General features: G+C 46.9%; 6 protein-coding genes across 6 annotated transcripts; 3 read left to right on the top strand and 3 right to left on the bottom strand.

The window, feature by feature from the left end:
- Positions 1–1682: 1682 nt before the first annotated feature.
- N7517_000209 (MFS transporter) lies at positions 1683–3755 on the top strand (the record flags this gene model as incomplete). Its single annotated transcript, XM_056717939.1, has 6 exons — positions 1683–1737; positions 1814–2004; positions 2070–2483; positions 2544–2919; positions 2989–3036; positions 3100–3755. 6 exons carry the CDS (start codon positions 1683–1685, stop codon positions 3753–3755), a joined length of 1740 nt encoding a protein of 579 aa, XP_056582074.1.
- A 4542-nt stretch (positions 3756–8297) lies between these two features.
- On the top strand, positions 8298–9408 carry N7517_000208 (heme-dependent oxidative N-demethylase family protein; the record flags this gene model as incomplete). Its single annotated transcript, XM_056717938.1, has 3 exons — positions 8298–8725; positions 8780–8902; positions 8982–9408. The coding sequence occupies 3 exons, from the start codon at positions 8298–8300 to the stop codon at positions 9406–9408; spliced, it is 978 nt and encodes a 325-aa protein (XP_056582073.1).
- Positions 9409–9816: 408 nt separating this feature from the next.
- On the bottom strand, positions 9817–11103 carry N7517_000207 (uncharacterized protein; the record flags this gene model as incomplete). Its single annotated transcript, XM_056717937.1, has 4 exons — positions 9817–9864; positions 9914–10437; positions 10505–10934; positions 11002–11103. 4 exons carry the CDS (start codon positions 11101–11103, stop codon positions 9817–9819), a joined length of 1104 nt encoding a protein of 367 aa, XP_056582072.1.
- A 284-nt stretch (positions 11104–11387) lies between these two features.
- Positions 11388–12163, bottom strand: N7517_000206 (uncharacterized protein; the record flags this gene model as incomplete). Its single annotated transcript, XM_056717936.1, has 3 exons — positions 11388–11736; positions 11793–11963; positions 12036–12163. 3 exons carry the CDS (start codon positions 12161–12163, stop codon positions 11388–11390), a joined length of 648 nt encoding a protein of 215 aa, XP_056582071.1.
- A 3050-nt stretch (positions 12164–15213) lies between these two features.
- Positions 15214–16126, top strand: N7517_000205 (putative isochorismatase family hydrolase; the record flags this gene model as incomplete). Its single annotated transcript, XM_056717935.1, has 4 exons — positions 15214–15303; positions 15375–15687; positions 15748–15967; positions 16036–16126. The coding sequence occupies 4 exons, from the start codon at positions 15214–15216 to the stop codon at positions 16124–16126; spliced, it is 714 nt and encodes a 237-aa protein (XP_056582070.1).
- Positions 16127–16800: 674 nt separating this feature from the next.
- N7517_000204 (transcription factor domain-containing protein) lies at positions 16801–19131 on the bottom strand (the record flags this gene model as incomplete). The annotated part of the gene is made up of 1 exon (XM_056717934.1): positions 16801–19131. The coding sequence occupies one exon, from the start codon at positions 19129–19131 to the stop codon at positions 16801–16803; it is 2331 nt and encodes a 776-aa protein (XP_056582069.1).
- Positions 19132–20499: the final 1368 nt, after the last annotated feature.

The raw sequence follows: 20499 nt of genomic DNA, 5'->3' as shown, positions 1-20499 counted from the left end.
TCTTAATCCTCGTACTTGTTGAAAGTCAGATCATAGTACATTCCAATTGGAATTGAGCAGGATTCAAGGAATTTTCGAGGCGCCTTGAGACTGCATTTGTAGTCTTCTCACCTCCATATCTTGCAGATGCGCATGGGGTACGGCGGGATATAGCGGGACATTTGACAAGATTGTGCCGGTAATTAGTTCAACATATGTCTTTTTACGTGTTTTTTCTTGCTGTTATAGGCATAAGGATGATTGGAAACGCATAGCCGCAAACTGTAGACTAACGGCGAAAAGTATAACTCCCATAAAATAACGTCTCAATATATCATATGCAATATTTGGAGTATTATGATAGATGGATCTATAGTAACAATATATCTTTAGATGTCCACGGGTTGTTATACTTGATGATTCTTTTGTCAGGTACTTTTGTACAAAGTAAACAACCTCGACTGTTCAACCAATCAAGATATTGAATGTGGAGCAGGTGCGTCCCGACGTCGGACATCACCAAACCCCGGACTCAGGACAAAAACTTTCGATGCCCACACACACACACACACAGTACTCAATTTATTTTCAAAGAATATTGTCCGGTAGGCTTTTTGGCTGCAGAAGACTCTTCCAGACCTTTGTTCTCATGACTTGTGGGAGGTCAGGGCAGATCGGCCAGAAAGCCGAACCCATCAGGACGCAACCGGAAATGATACCAGGGAATTTTAGCTTAGCCGACATCAGCCCAACATCCGAGAACTGAGTTGCCCAAGGGTTACAAATCAAAAGAGACAGCATACCCCTGAAACGGCGGCGTTTGCTTACTCTACAACAAATGTGGAGCGGTTTCGGATCCATCCTCCGAGAACAAAAATTGAACCGCTGTGTGGAATATCCCGTTCCCGTTTGTCCCCAGTATTGGCGCCCCCGCTGTAGGGAGCTTCCTACTAAAAATTGGGCTCTAGCTCGATCGGGTCAACTACGCTGCGCAAATTGCGCATATCATGGGAACAACTGCTCGTCAGCCCAATCGAGCTTGCCCCATTCGTCCTAACTTACATGACAGGGAAAGCTATCTGACGCAATTGCTAATGCAAGGCCAATCGATTGATCGGCAGGGTCTTCGCCCCTCATCACGCATTGAAGAATTCAATGTCCAAATGACTAGATGCATGCGGTTGAGATATTTGCTTCCAAATTTGTATGGGTTTGGATTGCCTTCGTAGTTTCGCAAGCGGTATGTGTTATTATATGGACGTTTAGAAAAATCGGTCTTCTATGCGAGATTCCATGTGATATTTCATACAGTCACATTTCCAGTTGCCACTTTAGCAATTCGCAGCTTCTTAGCTCCCGTTTTTCGCCCAAACAGCTGGGGAGAAGCCGTCCTACCCGAGCCAGGGATACTGATCAACACCACCAAATGCCTAATTTAACAGGGAAGGCTAGACTTCTCGCCGTATTTTTCAAACTGGACTCGCGTCCCTACTCGATTTGTCAAAGTTAGGGCGTACCATCAGAGATTGCTTTATGGATGTGGAGTTGAATCCACATTAAATAAGATTTATTTGTCTGAGTCAAACATCCACTCCTTGTGAGCACTAGTTTTTTCAATTTCGAACCTTTTATAACTACTGCCTCCCGCCTGGATCTTCATCTAGCGTACAAACTGTCCATTCTTTCGAGCCAAGGTCGTCAAGATGTCGGACCCTATGGCTACCGAGGAAAATGTGCAGAAGGTCATGTCAGCAACAGGTCAGTCGCCTATTTTCTTTGTCGATGCTTTCTATGTTGTATATTAGGAGTTCAAAATACTGAAACTGTTGTATAGAGCACGTAGTAGCATCCTCTCATGAGTCACAACACTCCCATGACTCTGAAGATCGAGACTCAGAAGTCGACCATGAGCCTATCCAAGAACGCTATGGAAACCCTTCTTACTCTAGATTCCGCCAAGTGGCCTCCAAAACGATTGTTTCATTTGGGCCTAATGACCCAGAAAATCCTGTCAACTGGAGAACGGTATGTGGGATAGTGTCCAGTACAATGAAGCAATGTGAGGGAAATGATACTAAGGTGTTCAACAGAGGAGGAAGTTCCTTGTTCTCGCATCTGGCGTCATGCAAGTCATGAACAGCACTATCGGCTCGTCAATTTGCAGCAATGCCATCCCCCAAATCGCCGAAGAATTTGACATCACCAACGAAACAGCCCTCGTTTTGCCCATCTCCATCTTTCTCATCGGTTACATCTTAGGACCATTGCTATGGGGTCCTAGCTCCGAGTATTTCGGCCGGAAGCCGCCTTTGCTCATCGCTTATGGTTTGTTCATGATATTCACGCTGGCGTGCGCTGTCGCGGATTCGTATGCATCCCTGCTCGTCTTCCGATTATTCAATGGCATGGTTGCATCGGCGCCTATCGCTACTGTCGGGGGATTGTTTGCCGACGTTCATGATGACCCAACGTTGCGAGGCCGCCTGATGGCTTATTTCATGGCTGTAAGCTTACCGCATACGTTCAGTTGGAGTTATTGGGTCCGATGGCTAATATGTTAATAGTGTACAACCTTCGGGCCAATCATCGGACCTTGGCTGTCTGGCTTTGTGGCAGTTGTCAGCTGGCGTTGGTGCTTTTGGATTGGACTCATTCTGTCAGGCGCGAGCTTGCCATTGGTTATCTTCATGCCTGAAACTTATGCCCCAGTCATCCTGAAGCGTCGTGCACATAAGCTACGCAAAGACACCGGCAACTCAAATATCGTCTCGCCATTGGATGTTCAGAGCCGTAACCTGCGAGAAATGCTTATTATCACGATCTCACGACCCTTCCGCATGATTATTCACGAGTATATCGTTTCTCTGACTTCTTTGTATCTTGCTTTGGCATATGCAATCTTCTACCTCTACTTTGAGGCATATCCAATCATCTTCCAAGGTTGGTGATCTCTCCCAGATAGCGTATGCAGAACCCAGTGGGAGACAGACATTAACGAACATCATACAGGTATCTACAAAATGAGCCCTGGTGTGTCTGGCTTGATGTTTCTACCTAGTAAGTCCATCCATACGGCCGTGTCTCTGAACCGAAAAGGAATAGATTCTAAAATTCACGCAGTTGGCATCGGCGCCGTCCTTGCCTGTGGCATTTTCATATGGTACGATGGTTATCTAGCCCGAGCGAAGGCCCGCAACGCCAGCTGGGCCTTCATCGAGGAATACCGCAGACTCCCCCTCGCCTGCATCGGCGGGCCCTTATATGTGATCTCCCTCTTCTGGGTAGGCTGGACAGCCTCACCAAACATCCACTGGGTCGTACCCTTCCTCTCTGGCATCCCATTCGGAATGGGCTACCTGTTAATCTTCATGGCTATGTTGAATTACCTGACTGACGCTTACGAGACCCTCTCCGCCAGCGCGCAGTCCGCCGCAAGTTGCACACGAAGTATCCTGGGAGCTGTGCTCCCGCTAGCAGCTAAGCCGATGTTTAACCGGCTTGGCGTGCCTTGGGCTTGCAGTTTGATCGCTTTCCTCAGTCTGGGTGTATCTGTGATTCCGTTTGCTTTTATTCGCTACGGTGACCGCATCAGAGCAAACAGCAAGTTCTGCCAGGAGCTCAAGCGTGCCAAAGAGGCTGAAAAGTTGGAGTTAGAGAGAGAGGAGTGTCTGGCGAATGGGGATGATACCCTCGCACCTATCCCGTCCCGCAATACTGGAATTTCGATGACGAGGATCGATACTGCTCGCACGGATAGAGCGTCGATTATTTGTTAAAGATGGTCAGCGATTAGGCGTCTGAGGCCGAGTGCTTCTCACGATTTACGCCTCGAGTATTGTCTCGACAAAGACTTTCTTCATGCGTGCTGGGACATTGGGCTCCTCTTTGCTCCCTTTTTTCTTTTCGCTTTCATCGGTTTGGCGATTCAAAAGTTTTGATTTTCTTCTCACGAAGCGAGTGACATGACCATATACCTTTTCTCTAATATTTAAGCAACACAGAACCTTCACCGGCTGCTTCGAACTACGCTCCCGTCGAAATGAAGAATACGCACAGGTGCCTGCATTTTCATTTATGTTTTGCTTTTGTTCCCCCATTTTGAGACGTCTCACTATACTTTCTACCAGGGACCAGAGATTGCATCGGGTGAGCGTTGCTTCATACTCAATTTGATTTTAGTATCTTCCACTAGGAAGACCCAGAATAAACTTTAGTCTAGTATTAATGAAACTTGCTATGTTTCTTTCCCTTTCGCTTAAATCCAATATTTCTAGCCTTGTGAAACCCCAAATAAGGTACTATAACTAGTACGAAATAATTTCAAACTCCAACTTGATAGTTAGCCATTGAATGAATATGGAAATATCGCAGTGCATAGCTACCAGTGGGAACTTTGGTCCTATTGGATTAATTGCCAGCGGAAAATTGCCACCTACGTGATTTTTCAAATAGACATCCAAAAGGATATCAAAATGACGCCTCAGAAGATACCTCAGAAGATATTGTCGTGGGATCGTAATTATAAGTTCTGTAATATCATCTTAAAGACATAGGGCTTCCAACTGAACACCAAGTTCTAAATCGATAAGTATAGAGGCCGTAGAAGCAGCTGACTATTCTGCTTCAATGACAACATGACTATAAAGCTATAGTCTTCTCATGGTGTATAGCAATAGAAGTATAATTTGAAGGAGCTCCAAGCGGTGAAACCCAAAAGCCAGGACCAAAGTTCCCAGTAGCTATGCACTGTACGGGAAGAAAGGAAGGAACGTTGGAAGGAAGAGAGAGAAGGAAAGAACTCCGAATGATGTCAAATATTGGGGCCTTAGGCAACCAGCAGCTTTCTGGGCTATTCCAAGGTTTGCTACGTCGACCCGTACCTTAAATGATCTGAATTATACTCATTGTTCCTAGGAGCTTATTCACATCTCAGATTTCTCCAGCAAGATGACTTCTGATCACTCCTGGTCCGAGGACCTCCGGTCTACACCATTTCATTTGATCTCTGAAACCCATATCTCGATCGCCATTAGTAAGACTGAAATGAATATATGGGTTATGTCAAGCCAACCCCTTGGACGGAATACAAGATAGTTTGGTATGGTTTGGCCCAAATACCTTCAACGTGCAAATGATCGGAATGGGACGATGATACTTTTAGCTAGGTATTATAGTTAGGAGGCGACAGTATCCAAATATCCAGCCAATAGATGACCCTTGTGAATTACCCTCAGGTGGTAATCTCACAGAAAACTCCATAGGCTGTCGCAGTCCAAGGCAGGATAATCCAACGTTCCTCTATTTGCCTGCCGGGATGGCATATTGTTGAAATGTGCAGAGCATGATGGGCTCTATACCCGTGTGTTGAACCACAGGGAGAGCGAATACTCGTAGTATAAATGTGGACCAGCCATTGAGGTTGATTATCCAGTTTCCCACGAGATCAGCCATTGAGCCTGTTAGCAGTAGACATCATCTTTCTACGAGACTGCGGTAGATCAATTGCATGACAAGAGAACCTCGGAATGAATAGAAAAATCTTACAAATAGACCGAAACTACCCCGAAGTAAATAGAAAGCTTGTTAGGATGACCCTATAGGGATGGTTCAGGTGACTATTAGCCAAGATTGTAGGGTGAGGATATTTTTAGACACCGGGGCATTTGGTGACTTATAATCACATTTTACACATTTATCACCTTCTATATTCTATATTTTGCGGCTAATGCTTGTTTCAGATTTAGCTGCAATACGACTAAGATGAGAGAAAGTCGAAAAAAAGACATGACAAAGCCGTAGAAGCGGCTGACTATTCTTGTTTCATCTATTTGGAAAAATCCACGACACTTAAAAATGTCAATTGCATCTTTCAGTATAGAGGATAGCGTGTAGCTAGATTGAAGAAACAAGTATGATCGACTACTTGCTGTTCGGCAAACAAAGAAATGACTCCTTGCTCTAAATGTCCGAAAAGAGCACTCAATATCCCGTACAGCCGAACCATAAAAGAACCATGTGATCAGTCAAAAGGTGGCTCATTCAAAAATAACCTGTATGACCAATATCCAGCCCTGTCAAGCCCACATAAGCCCCATTGGAGGTATTATTCCTGTAAACATTATGTGACTTTCTAGGCTTTTCTCGGCTGGAGCGCTACTAATGCAAAAAATAAAGGGTAGGCGGGAGATCCACCTTGGAACATACAACCCAACCAGCGAGAACACTTGCAGGTGATCTAAACGTCTGTGCGCAAGAGAAAGATCACAAAAAAAAAGAAAAGAAAGAGAAAAAAGAGTTGCGGATGGGGCGATTGGCAAAGCCCCGAATGTTGACTTGCATTGGCCTGCACTCTAATTGTAATCGAGGTCTAGGATGAAGAGTTCAAAGATTCAAGAATTGAAAGATCTGGTCGAGGTCCAGGCTCTACAAAAGTCTTGGATCAAGTCTAGCTGAACGCATTGATTGGTCCGCGTGGATGTACTAGATTAAGAACTAGTCAATTAGCAAGAGGATGCGGAGTACAGAGTACGGAATACTACAGAATTTCCCCTGGTTACGAATGAAATGCACAAACAAATTCCTGAAGATGAGCGGTGGCGAAAATCTGTTATGCTTTGTAGATCGATTCAATCCTGGTCTGTGTTGGAATATGGACCGGGGGGGACATCATGGGGAAGCTATGACGGAGGCGAAAAAAAAAGAGCAGGGAATAAGGCAATCCTCAAAAGTCAATAATTAACTCGGAAAATATAATGCTAATACAACATACGGAGTAGGTCCGAGCCAAATAATAATAGCGGCAAACGCGCTTTGCGCGAAAGGGGGGATGTGCGGTTGCAGCGGGAACCCCAGATAGTATGGAGTCTGTGGAGCCTCTAAAAAGGGTATTTTGGGAGATTTTAGGAGATTTTTGACCTGGTGATCGAGGGTATGACAGCTTTTTGAATCTATTTATTTTTTTTGATGCTTGGATTGGTGTCGATGTCCGATGCAATAACATTGTTCGCCCAACGTCAAGCCATAGAAAAGCGAAGGTCCTGTAGGAATACTGGTGTCTTTGAATCAGGACTGATGTGACGATGGAGACCAGACCCGTTGGAGAAATAAAAAGAAGAAAAAAAGCCCCTTGATATTCACCCCACACGAGGGGGGTATAATGGGTATGACTATGATACGTCAGAACTAAATCCATGTGCCCATCTAGCTCGGATGTGATGTGCAACTGAACTAGATCGGGCCCCCGGCCCATCTCCGGGCCAGTCAGATCCAATATGTCAACACTACTAAACTGGAGCCGTCTAACAGCCAGCTGAAGCCGGACCTGACTCAGATCAAACATCCGGTACTCTCGGACTTTGGGTACTTACAGAAAATAATTGACAAGTACCTTAGATTCAACTAGTTGTCTCTCCGACGATATCCGGAGCCCAATTGTTCGGGCGAGTCTTGTTTTGTCCCCGAGTCGGCAAGCCCTGACGGTTCATGGGGCCGCGCGCACGGACGGTATAAACGAGCTTGACGATTGTTCGAAGCTAAAGACAGACATACTGTGCCTAGATCGTGGGGGCCCTGCACAGTATGGGGTCCGCCGAGAAACTATGGAGACTATCCATTTCCAAGCGCTATTCTTTAGTAAAGAGAGATTAACAACCAGTTAGAGACTCTGTATACTTGTCATCTTCTCCACTGATACACACTCGGGAGCTGATTTTGTGCACAGCCCTGAATGTCAGTTTGAACTTTTTGAAAATAAATAAATCAAAAAGAAATATAATTTTGAAAAAAAAAATAAAAAAAGGTCTGAGATCATGTGGCTGGCAGTACTCCCCGGCGAACTCTGACCTTTTTTTTTTTTGCGGGGAATCCCTGGGCGTATCACAGCAGTTCCGCAGGCACAACCTTCGCTGAATGAGGAATGTGGAATGCAGCTGCCATACCTTTGAGCTATCCTTTTTTTTTTTTTGGGACTGGGACTAGTGATGCTGACTTAAATTATCGTCTGGTGATCTTCTTTGCCTGCTCCGAGGGTGACTTCATAGCCCATCTTAAAATCATATTTATATCGTCTAGTTCAGTTCATAGTCCATCATGTTCACATTTTACTTTCCTTTTATCTTCATTTGACATTGAGCGTTCTTGATTGGTCTTTTAATTTCCAAAAGAAAAAAAAAAGTATGACAACCTTCTCACTAGTTGCGATTCCAATCTTCGTCTTTCTTTTCGCAGTTAGACACCAAAAACAACTGCTCCAATGGTTGTCACAAAAGTTGAAAGGGAAGCATTGCTCAAATGTGTCGAATCCATCCGACATTAAGCGTATGGCACCGTACCCAGCGCAGCCCATCAAAGGCAGAGAGTGTTACCGGGTAATGATGGACATTCGCAAACTCGACGCCCAGAATTGGCTCACCCTCGACAAAAACTATATGGACGAACACCGGGTGCGGACCCAATTGCTTCAAGAGAAAAGAGAAGAGGTCCTGCGATGTCTGCCAGAGTCAATTGAACCGTGCCAGGAGGCATTGGAAGAAGTTTCAGACTTTCTCTGCGAGAGGTTCCCCAATATGTTCGAAATGACAATTCAAGACGGTCGAAAGATCGTCGACAATCGCATGACTGGCGACAAATTCACCGTCAGCGGACGTGACTCCAACGAGGGTTCAACAGAGGCACTCGAGGCTGCCGTCCGTCTCACGATGGAGGATCTCAGTATTTTGATGATGAACGAGGAAGGGGAATTTTACCTGTATGTCCACGTCCACGCATAAAAGCCAACTGGCCAATTCTAACACCAACACAGGGCAGCTAGCGCCAGCCTTTTCCCAACGGGGTGGACAGTGAACCAGAGAATTGGCTGGACCATCTCTCAATTGCATGGCCCCGTGCCACTGTGGCACCAACAAGTAGCCAACTCCGTCAGCAAGTAAGTGATTTCCAAATCAGACAGGCAGAACGGCCGAGACCAACACAGAAAAAATCAATAAACTAACTCCAATCCCCAGATTCCTTGCCCGCTTAACCCCAAAATCTCCAATGGAACGCTCAAACTACTTCGTGGAAGTCAAAGGACCAGACGAAAACCTGACTGAGATTCTCTACCGGCCCAACTCCCTCTGTGAGAAAGAACTGAGGAGCCCATTTCCGTCAGATATCTTGATCCGCCGCGAGAGACAGACTTTCCGTCGACTGCCGCGGACAGGGGCGATCGTCTTCGGCGTCAAGACGTATCTCACGCCGCTGGATGAGCTTCCAATGACCGAGCTAGATAATCTGGCCAAGGAGATGAAGAGTTGGCCTGATCATGTGGGTGAATATAAGGGGAGGGATGTTTGGGGGGCTAAGGTTCTGGAATACTATCGGAACCGGGTTGGTGAGGGTGAAAGGACGGGGAATGAGGATAAGGAGAAAGACCAGAGAATTGAGGTTTGAGGGGACTTTGTAGGATAGCTTGTTTTTCTTTGCTTCGCATTTTGGCTATGGGAGATCAAAACTGGGTCGGCTTTTTGTTTAACAACGCAAAAGTTGTTTTGTTTTCTTTTGACAATTTTCTACTTCTCACGTTTTTGAGGTTGGTTTGTTAACTGGGAAGACTCTTGACTTCGGGGCGAAGACAAGAGACAAGTATGTAATAAGGCTTCCAGATATCTGTTATTGAATTATAACATGCTCCTGCAGTGGTTATAGCTAATGGCCAGCCTCAGTACAAAGCAAAATCAAGGAAATGGAGGGGACTAAGCCCAATTCTATAAATGAAGATATGTGAAAAGAATGGAAGAATAGGGTCACGCTGACAGGGGAGAGATAACTCCTTCAAGGTATGGGTATATCACAATCTCTTTAAATCTTCGACAGTGGCGGCTTGTCTTGCTTTAATCGCACGACACCCTATAATCAAGTTAGCGCTGATCTCCGGAATAGAAAAACAAACACATACCTCTTGCATGCAAGTAGCAATAAGAACCCCTTCCTTAGACCAAATCTTCTGAATTGCCAGGCCTCGTCCTTCGCCGGCCCACGGACTCTCCATCTCCGTCAACATCCACTCATCGGCACGGAATGCCCTGGGGTTGTGGAAGTAGATAGAGTGGTCCAGGCTGACCATCATACCAACCTCTTTATGGTCTACCTCCTTTTTGCCCAAAGTGGCCCTGTTCAAGGCCCCTTCCACACGGCGACGCAACTCTGCAGCCTCCTCTTCCTTCAACTCCTTCAGAGCTCGCGTGATATCCTCATCGTCGAGATCAGATGGGTTTTTGAGCGTGTTCAGAAGCTTCTCGAGTTCGGCTGGGGAAGAGAACCGCGGGATATCATGGACAAGTGCGATGGTACCAATGAAATAGCTATCGGTGATATACGCAAGCGCCGACAGGTGTGCTTGGTACCCACCCTGTTCGGAGATTGCGCCGCGGGCGCGAATATAACGTCGGACCTTTTTATCTTCTTGATTGGGGGATGGGCCTGTTTGATTGCGACGGCCAATTAGTCCAATGAGCACAGCATGGAGCTTCCGACCAGGGAGACGTACGGTTCAAAATTCCCGCCTTCCTTGATTCAAACGGACCGCCGCCCGCATTGCTGAGGGCTTTCAAACTTCCCGGTTCAGCATCTTCTGGCAATGGGACCTCTGGCTTGGATACGGCGTGGTGAACCGTCTTATCGCCACCACTACCGACCCGGCTAAAGCTTAGTGTGGTGGTGAAGATTGGCCGTCCCCGTTGCCGCGCCTGCACGGTTCGGGTCACAAAGCTCCTCCCATCGCGTACGCGCTCGACGTGGTACAGAATTGGGATCTCCGAGTCGCCGGCAAGCACGAAGTAGCAGTGCATGCTGTGGACGGCATAGTCGGCGGGGACGGTCAACATGGCGGCTGATAGGGACTGCGCGATCGCGGCACCGCCGTAAATGCCTCGAGCTCCGGGAGGGTGCCATAGCGGGCGGGTATTGGTGAAGACATCCTAGGGACAACAGTGTTGTGTTAGAATATGGCCTTTGTCGCGACAGAAGAATTGAGGGATGGCATACTGGGCCGAGGTCCACCACTGGCGTCAGATCGAGTACATTTTCGATAAGAGCCTTGGAATGATCTTGCGCGGGCGGATCAAAAATCGTCACGCGTTTCGACATTGTAAATTGTATTCGAGAGAGATCAGAATCGGGATGGTAAATTAATTTCAGGGATGACGGTGGTTCCCTTGGACTTTAAATCCGCTCGGCGCGAAAAACAGCCGAGGTCCAAGGGATTTCTCATCTACACGCAGCCCGGGGCTTACTCCATACTACACATATTGTACACATTGTGCGCAAAGATACACGTGCAATAATACATTATTCAATCAAATTTCACATTCAGTTACTTGTACACTTTCTCTTCATAGTCATATCCGATATTTCCTACGCTGTAACGCGCTTCAAACAGTCAAATTATTCCAGTCCTTGTGCACTGTCTCATCCTCAGGTAAATCGAAGCGATAAGTGTTCCGCACAAGTTCAGGCGATGGCGCATTCATATTCCGTTCCCCCAACAAGCGAAGCAACTGGCGACGTTGCATCTCTTCGTCGGTGAGTAGCGGCGTGCCTTCCTCCGCTCGGTGACGGCCATACTCTCGATATATCAAGATCCCCGCGAGAGCGTAACACACCGAGAAAGCAGCGGGTAGGCAGATATTTACGATCAGCAAAGTGTTCATCTGCAGGCTTCGTCCGTGGATGTGGAACAGTATATTCAGGAGTGCGAGCAGATTCATCGTTGAGTATGGGCTGCAATTGTTAGCCGATGGCCAATATAAAAAGACCCAGCTTTCATTCTCACTTACATAAAGATTGAGTTGAGGAGGAATATCATTCGGTGGCGCTGGGCGAAAGAAATCAGGGCTGATACACCATAAGACGCACTAACAAACACGAATGCAGTAACAGTAGATACTGTAGCATTGATTCGCAACTCATGGGGAGGGGAGCCAACGACCACAGCCAGCATCATATACCTACCCACAGAAAATCTATAGTCAGAGACCTCTAGTTCCCAAGTCGCTCACATCTCGTGATATCAAACTCACCCGATCAGCTGCAAAGCCGCAAAGCAGGCTGCTGCCACCTTCCATAGCAATGAGATATCGCTAACACCAGTCCGGGGCAATTTATGTCCAGAGATAGTCCAAATCGCCTCGCATGGAGAAGCCAGCATACTTGCGACCATGCCAAGCACAAAATCAAACCAACAAATTGTGGTAGCAGAGATGCAGTAACCGAATAGGCAAGCAAAAACAAAACAAAATACAACCAACGAGTATCAAGAAGCTGTCTCTACCTTGGATGAGACAAGTAGTCAAACGAATAAGTTCAAGAGATGAGGTTGGATTCAGACCTGCAGCCAAGGTCTGTGACCCCTCCCAGAGACTCACTTATGTGAACTGGCCTGCAGAACTAGCCGCGATGATCTGACATCCCGGTCGCACAAATGTTCACATAAATATGTTTCATGAGATATGATTCCGAAGGTCACGGATGCCAGATTACCCATAATTAAAAGGTATTCCCAGGTGCTGTTAGGTGGCCTGCACCTACCAGGTAGTATGTACTTCGTATTATATGCTTGTCGGCGTTTCGGGCTCAAATAATGTTGACATACTGATCCATCATCCTATTCAGACATAATTAGTACCGATCCCTCGTTATGCAGGTACCCGTGGCCTGTCACTACCCTTGATGTATTATGCACAAACCCTATGCCCCTGTTGGTCCTGTGGTTTGATAGGTACGGTGGCATTATAAAAACAAGGAAAAGAAATGGGTTTATGAGAAAACGAATGGCTACCTACGAGCATGGCTATATATATGGGAACCAGATCTGCAAGAAGTGCTCGCAATAGAGAAACGTACTGTATTGATTCCTATCGATGAGAATGGGCGAAGAGGAAAATGGGGGGGGAGAGAGAGAGAGGAAGAATCTGATGGAGCTGTCTAGGTGGGATGTTGATGCTTAGACATAAAGGCATCCAACACTATAACTAACCGGTCGGCACTAGAAGAACAGGCTGAACAGCTATACTATCACGTAGGACAAGCTCTTGGCAGGTATACCGAGGTCTATCTGGCTTACATATTCTTTAGTATGAAACCATAATTCCATCTAGCTTGTATGCGTCAAATGCTCCAATGAGTTGTAAATACCGATCAAAAGGCATAATCTAACATATATGAACCTTTTCCAAGGTCAACAAGCGTCTCATGGCATCAAATCAACGTACCCCAACAATGCCATCATCTAAGAAAGCTACCCAGGCAGGTAAAAGTAATGGTATCAACTCAATTGGGCTCCCAAGGCTTTTGTTAGTCCGCTATACTTTGCAAACTTTTGATTTTCTACCACCACTACCTGAATCAATACAAAATCTTTGAATCCAGCCCATATCCTTGCCCATACCCTTTTTCTATAGCTCGCAACAGTCAAAGTATTAAAAATAGAAAATAAAAAACCACATTTCAGCCAAAGCCGTTGTCCAAAAACATATTCAGTCTCAATACGGAGTAGATACGGCAAGATAGAAACGAAATATGTCTCAGAGTTGCGCGACCTGATTTGTGAGCATTATCAACCTACCCTCCGAGGTTAATTATATAACAGCACTAAAGAGCACTAAAGTGAGCCGTCTATATAACTCATGTGACAGTTCCCGCGCTGCCAACTTGTACTATAGTCAGCCCGTAAGCAGATGTCAACAGTGTCTCAGGTTTAGATCGGAGTTCCGATAGCAGCCAGACGAGAAATCTCTATAATCGTTATGTTGAGGCTTGGCGTTAATCGGGAGAGAGATATGTGGAGAGATAAATTACAAGCCTGATGTCTCGGTGTCTACATGACTTGGCGGCTGTTGGGGCGTATTTCAATCAGGGCTCTGGAGCCCGAATCAAGTGACATGATTCATGGGGAAAATATACTAATTAGATAGCTAGGCTCAATTTGGATAGTATATGCATATTTAGATCAGTCCTAGAAGGTTCGGTAGTGCTGACATATGCTGACAGGCAATACAAAATAACGCTAAATAACGCTAAAATGAACACTGCAGGTTTAACATTTTCTTACGGACTGTTGAGCCGACGGCTTGAAAGCGAGTCCTTTAGCCCCATTTCCAGTTTCGAGTTCTGACCAGTGGATCTGCTTGGCTTTGGCCTTGGGGCATTGCAATAAATAATAGGCCCCAATAACCTTCAGTCTAAAAGTCTCGCCCCACAATCATCTTGATAATCTATGCTTTAATTTAAACAACTCAAACAAGCGGTTTTCGAGTTTTGTGGCTTGTGCTCCGCTAAATCTCCCTATCTCGGAAATTTAACGAGCTGCCCCAGTTTCAGTCTTACAGTCCGCTTGCCACGATTTCTCGGAGCACCCCCGAAAAAGTATCCTAAGGTGGAAGGAAGTATTGTATGTCTCATACTTTGCAGTGGTTTCCTGCGGGTGATTTTCCGGGACGCCCAAATTCTGACTTTGAGCATCGTCGCTTATTTGTCCGAGAAAGCGTGTACAAAGTTGAGACAGTGTAGACTCTATCTATATTGTGAGATACGGCCAGCTCGGGTATAATGAGGCCAGCGTAGTCCCTCCATTTTAGGGTACTTCTTCCCATTCACTTCGACTCAATAAGTGAAGGTTGAGGCTCTCGTTGAGCCTAAATCAAACGGCTATAGTTCAAAAAGAAGAAGAAAAAAAAAATCAAAGTCATTAGTTATACCGGGTTTCAATCTAGACTGGACCCCGAAATCAAGCAATGGCTGGATTTCATCTATACCATCCCACCGGAGTAAAACTACTGCACGCTAACTTCCAAGATCAGGACGAAAACCGAGAAAAAAAATGAAGTCTCTAATGCTCTGTCACAATCTCATAATCTCACAAATCCATAATGTGACCGAATCCCTGTCTAGTCTAGCCATTTCTGCACGCCAAGACATGACGGTAGCCCTTCGTGGATACCTCAAGCACTGACAGCAAACAATACCTACCACGGACAGCATAGGAAAAGTGGCAATAACCAATGCAGTAAGCATGGCAAGCCCTTTGAAAGAACTTTGTCATGATTATGAGACACATGAGCGGAATTAGGGGCTTCAGTCCAGGAGCGCAGCCACCCTCGACCTCGAGGTATAAAAGCAAGCTTGCCCCAGGTCTAGAGGTATATCCAGAACACCTCAGACAATCCTAGTTCCCCATCTAGCAAAAACTTCATCTTCAAGATGCTCATCTCCGCCGGAATCAAAGCAGTCCTCCTGCTAGCAGCATCCGTTCCCGCGCAAGCATGGAACAGACTGGACAAGGACAACGCAGTGAGTCGCACCTTCCCCAAAACATCATTGAATGAACCTAAAGAAGAAGAAATACAAACTAACAACCTCAGGCCCTCCTCGTCATCGACCACCAAGTCGGCCTCGCCCAACTCGTGCGTGATTTCAACACAAACGACTTCCGCAACAACATCCTTGGCCATGCTGCCCTTGGCAACGTCTTCAACCTTCCAACCGTGCTAACCAGCTCTTCGGACGCAGGCCCTAACGGCCTCATGCTCAAGGAAATCATCGAAATGCACCCCAACGCGACCTTCGTCCGTCGCCAGGGTGAGGTCAATGCCTGGGATAATGCGGAATTCCGCGCTGCGGTCAAGGCTACGGGAAAGAAGCAGTTGATTATTGCGGGCATTGTTACTGAAGTTTGTAAGTGGAGGGGAAAGGAAAAAGCAAGGAAAGTAGAATAGATACTGATAGTCAAACCAGGCACCTCATTCCTCGCCCTGTCCCTTGTTGATGCTGGCTACGAAGTCTTCGCCAATACCGATGCTAGTGGTACTTTCGATGTCAAGCTTGCCGAGGATGCGAATCGTCGTATGGAGAGAGCTGGTGTTACACTCATGGGTTTGTTCGGTATTGTTTGTGATCTTATGCGCGATTGGCGTAAGACTCCTGGTCTCAACGAGGTTCTGCCTTTCCTTGATAAGTAAGTTACTATCTGTTCTTAGTTTCTTCTGCTGTGTCGTGATTTCTAATCTTTTTGTTTGTCTGTAGGTACCAGTTTGCTTATGGCCTTGTTGCCCGTCACCACGCTGGATCTATTCAGAATGGTACCTTTGTTCCTGTAGAGGGAACTTTGATTTAAGCCTGTTCATGGAGATTTGATTGGTCGGGGTTGGAGAAGTGCAGAGGTACAGGGGTTGAGAGGTGGAAAGTAAGAAGGCGAGAAGGTGGAGGTAGAGAAACGGAGAAGGGGAGGAAATCGAGGGATAGAAAATAAGATGTGATGTTGACTATAATGGTGATTGGATATAGCTTTCCTGTGAAGATAGTGCGTTGAATCCAATTATCAGACAAAGACCAATGTCACTGGCAAGTCGTCTTGGGGTTAGCTCAAGCTTTGTCAGTATGTTGAGGTCCAGTTTTGCATCCAGCTAAGAACTCGAAACATAGAAAATGCAAACTGAAACAATTCATCTGAATCTGATACGTGTGCTTGTAAGTATATACAGTAAAAGAAAAAGGCTATGAACAAGTACTTGGGCATGGGTATCGGCAATGCAATATTTGCAAGGAAGATATAAAGAATAGGCAAGTGACCAAAGGACATGGCGACAAGTGCCCTAAAGTTTGCGCGAGCTCTAGATCTGGTCTAGAGCCATACACATACAACCCAGATAGAGTGATATGCGATGTAGAGTGAATAGGTATGACGTGGGTGGGGGCGTTCAAGGAGTAAGACGAGAAAACAACGTATGTGAGATCCGGCGTGGACAACGAAAAAAAAAGCAACACAATCACAAATAGAATATACCCGCTTCAAATAATGCTCGCAATCGTCATGCGTGAATGCGCCGAACTGGCCGAACCAGCAGATCCAGGCGCAAGAGTAGAAGACGAAGCAGAAGCCTCCAGCTTCGGCTGTCCGTAAGCCACCTGTTGCTGTTGTTGCTGATGCTGCTCGGTAAAAAGGTCTTGTACAGTCTTCTCAATCCACTCCCACCCCTCCCACTCCGAATCCATCTCCATCTCCGTCCGATGGCTCGAAGATTTCGGCGTCGAGTTCCCCATCCCCTCCAATTGGGACCCCGTCTCGGATCCATGCCACACCCAGCTTCCGTCGCTTGTTCCTTGCATATCGCCCGAGACATACGCCATCATTTCCTCGTCGTGGTCGAGATCAAGGACGTGGCCCTCAGATGGGCGAATGCGGGCTAGGAGACGACGTAGGAAGAACGCGAGGTACCGGCCGCAGGCTGCGTTGACGGTGCGCACGTCGCCGATCGATGCCAGCGCTTGGACGCACGTCAGAGCACTGGCGTACTCGGCGCGGAAGAGAAGAAGTAGCGTGCAGCGCCAGATGTGTGTACATAGAAGGGAGCCGGCGCAGGAAGCGAAGTGGGAGCGGGGATCATTGACGGATGGTGGTCCTGGGTGTGTTGGGTAGTTGCGCATACAGCGGGCGAGGATATTGGCTGTGTCAAGGGCTGTAGAGACGCAGTAGTCCATTGCTGAGGTGCGGACAATGTCTGGACAGAAGGGGGAGATGTTGTGGCGGTGAAGGAGGAGGCGGGCGTTTTGGAGGTAGATTACCGGGGCCAAGGAACGGGGGTCGAGATCTTGATCGGTTTTGGGGTGAAATTGGGAGGGGAATGTTGCGAGGCAGGTGTTGAAGTGGAGTTCAAAGGTCTCGAGCGTGGCGGGGCTGATGGTTGCTGAGCGTAGAGTGCGCGTGAGTTGACCGATGGACCGGACGACGTGGATCGTAGCTAGTAGCGGCGTTGTTTGCTGGCCGTCTGGGATATTGCCTCCTTCTGTGATGTATTGCTCGTCCACGGGACATGGGAGATCGATATCGCAATCTTGATCGTTGATCAACACAGGCTTCCCCATCTCAAGCGCAAGTAATCTGTCCCAGGCGTATAGCCCCCACCAAACACGCTTCCGCATCTCTCCTTCGACTGCAGGCCACGGGCCAGAGTCGATGTGCAGCCCAATCTCTTGAGCCACGCGCACTGCTGAGCCAATCCACACCCAACTAGCCGACTTCGAATTGACCTCGTAGAGAAAGATGCTTGCCAGTAGCGCCGCGCGAGCCCGATCCAAATTGAAGTTATCGTGCCAAACATCAATAATTCCACAGGAAGTGCGTACATATTTCTTTCCTTCTTCCTCCCGATTCGCCTCGTTCGTGTGGATGGAACCGCAGGCAAATACACTAAATAGCACAGCCGCCCATTCATTCGAGACCCCCAACAGCGACCCCGACCGATAAACTTCTTCATACTCTGCGATGAATATGGGCCAATGGAGCACCGGGAGCACCGAGTGAATGCAATTGAAATATTGGGCCAATAAATGATCTGCTAGATTCTTCGGTGGCAGCTCCGGCGCATCCCCAGTCACCAAAGATTCTGCACCCTGTTGACGATAAGGGGTGGGAACTTTCAAAATGCCACGGCCGTAATGGCGGAGATTAGACCGCACGTCAGAGAAATCCTGTGGGATGGGCGCCTTGGAACGGCGCACGGGTCGATATTCGATCTCAGGCAACTTGATCATCGGCTGCAGGACGCCTTCATCAACATCGAACATGCGATCGGGTCGCATCATGCCCGTCTGTAAGTGCTGTAATTGCTGTTTCGTATTCTGCAACTGCTTCTCCAAATCCTGGACCTGTTTGATGGACGACATGCGGCGGTTGGTCTCTTTGGTAAATTGACAGCGCACCCTCCGATTGTTACATTCGGTGCAACTAGACGACTCCGAGGCATCACATTTAACCTTGCGCTCGCGACAGGCATCGCAGCTGGGGTCCTTTCTACGCTGACGATACGCGCGCTTCTGCTGTAATTGCGCGGCGGTCTGTTGCCCATGCCCCGGGCTAGTTTGGTAGAGACCTGATACTGAGTTCATTGGCGGGGCATCTGGAAGCGCAGTCTCAGCTGGTGATCCGGAGGCGGAGTCATAAAAGCGCTGGTACGGCGATGTCGCCGGTCCAGCTGAGGGCATAGGCTGCAATAAATGGGACATTCGCATCCCGCTGTCAGGTCTGCTCGGCGGAGCGGAAAGTAGCGCGGGAGCCGGGAATGCGCCCGACGTCACCGACTGTACAGGTGGAAGTTCATAGCCTTTACGAAAAGGCTGCATGGTGAGGATATGGGAAAGAACCAAGATTGCGGTTGAAAGGTGAATTTAAGATAAGGGTTATCGCCACAGTCCCAAGCAAGATTTTGGGTTTCCTGCTATTATGGAAATTGGAAAGTCATTGTTTGAGATTGAAAAAGGAAATAGAAAAAAAAAATATAAAAAAATAAAAGTCCCAAAGCCCAAAAGACCGGACAATAATATGCAAATGCCGAGGTTGCCCAGGTGGGAAAGGTGAAGATCAAAGAATGTGAAGAAAGGGGATATCGGGGAATGTAAAATCAACCGTTAGAGAAAAGGAAAGGGAAAAAAAAGAAAAAGAAAAAAAAAACCGAACTATAGATCGACGAAGAGTATTACGATCTTCGAGAATATTTGGATTTAAAGAATCTTCAACGGATCTAAGCCGAGTGTGTATATCTGTACATGAAGTACGGAGTACGGTAATATATAAAGCAAGTCAACCCGAGATCGGCAGTAGTGTTTGAATATACCATGGAAACAATAGGTCCATTCAAAGTGATTTTTTTTAAAGAATTTTTAATATAAAGATACTAAAATGTTTAATATGTTAATATGATATCAGAAAAAGAAATGAAAAAAAACAGGTCCATGAAGATCTCGCCCCTCTCCTTCACAGGATGATCGACTTCGGAAGTCATGCACCGGGACCACATGGAATCGGATGGATGGCCCGGATCTTTATTGGTATTTTCTCGCCTATCAAACCCAACTCTGCCTTTTCCGAGCTTTAACCGTATTGGACTACTCCGTTATAAACCAATAGCCCTGGAGTCTAACTTAAACTTGATTATATAGCTCCGGGGTTCCACCCCATCTGGGTACAGTGCCGAAACGGAGAATATATCCAGTGTAATACCACTGGTGTTTGATTCCGTTTTTACTGGATGTAGTGGACTACGAATGCTGTGCAGGGGAAAAAAAAAGAAAAAGCAATCATGGAGCACAGACAGCCTCAGCCGCTTGGCCCTTAATCGTTGCCAGTTTACTCCGTCCACGGGTACTCCGTACTGATATGCTCCCGGAACTTCTCCGGTTCATCAGAGCAAAAACACAACTCTGACCGGCTATCGTTTGACATTTGGGCCCTTGCAGAACAGACTTGGCACATTTCTAAAGTCGACGAGGCTTGAAACCCTTTTTCCCCGCCCTCGGTTAGAGGGCTTGGGACTCCGAGCTAAGAGAACCCTCGTGACAGGCTGTTTTGCCGATAAACTTAATTTGATTTAAATAAAAACAGTCTCTCGGCAAAGAACATGTTACAGGGACCGGTTAACCCTAAACGAAAAACATAGGTTTACTCGGTTCGTGCCGTACGGAACTATTCTCCATATAGTATGCAGGGGCTTG

The sequence above is a fragment of the Penicillium concentricum genome, assembly GCF_028827145.1.
Source record: "Penicillium concentricum strain IBT 3081 chromosome Unknown utg000001l_segment0_segment0, whole genome shotgun sequence".
In the NCBI taxonomy this organism is placed as follows: Eukaryota; Fungi; Ascomycota; class Eurotiomycetes; order Eurotiales; family Aspergillaceae; genus Penicillium; species Penicillium concentricum.
Note: the sequence above shows the minus strand (reverse complement) of the source record. Positions and strands in the feature narration are given on the sequence as shown.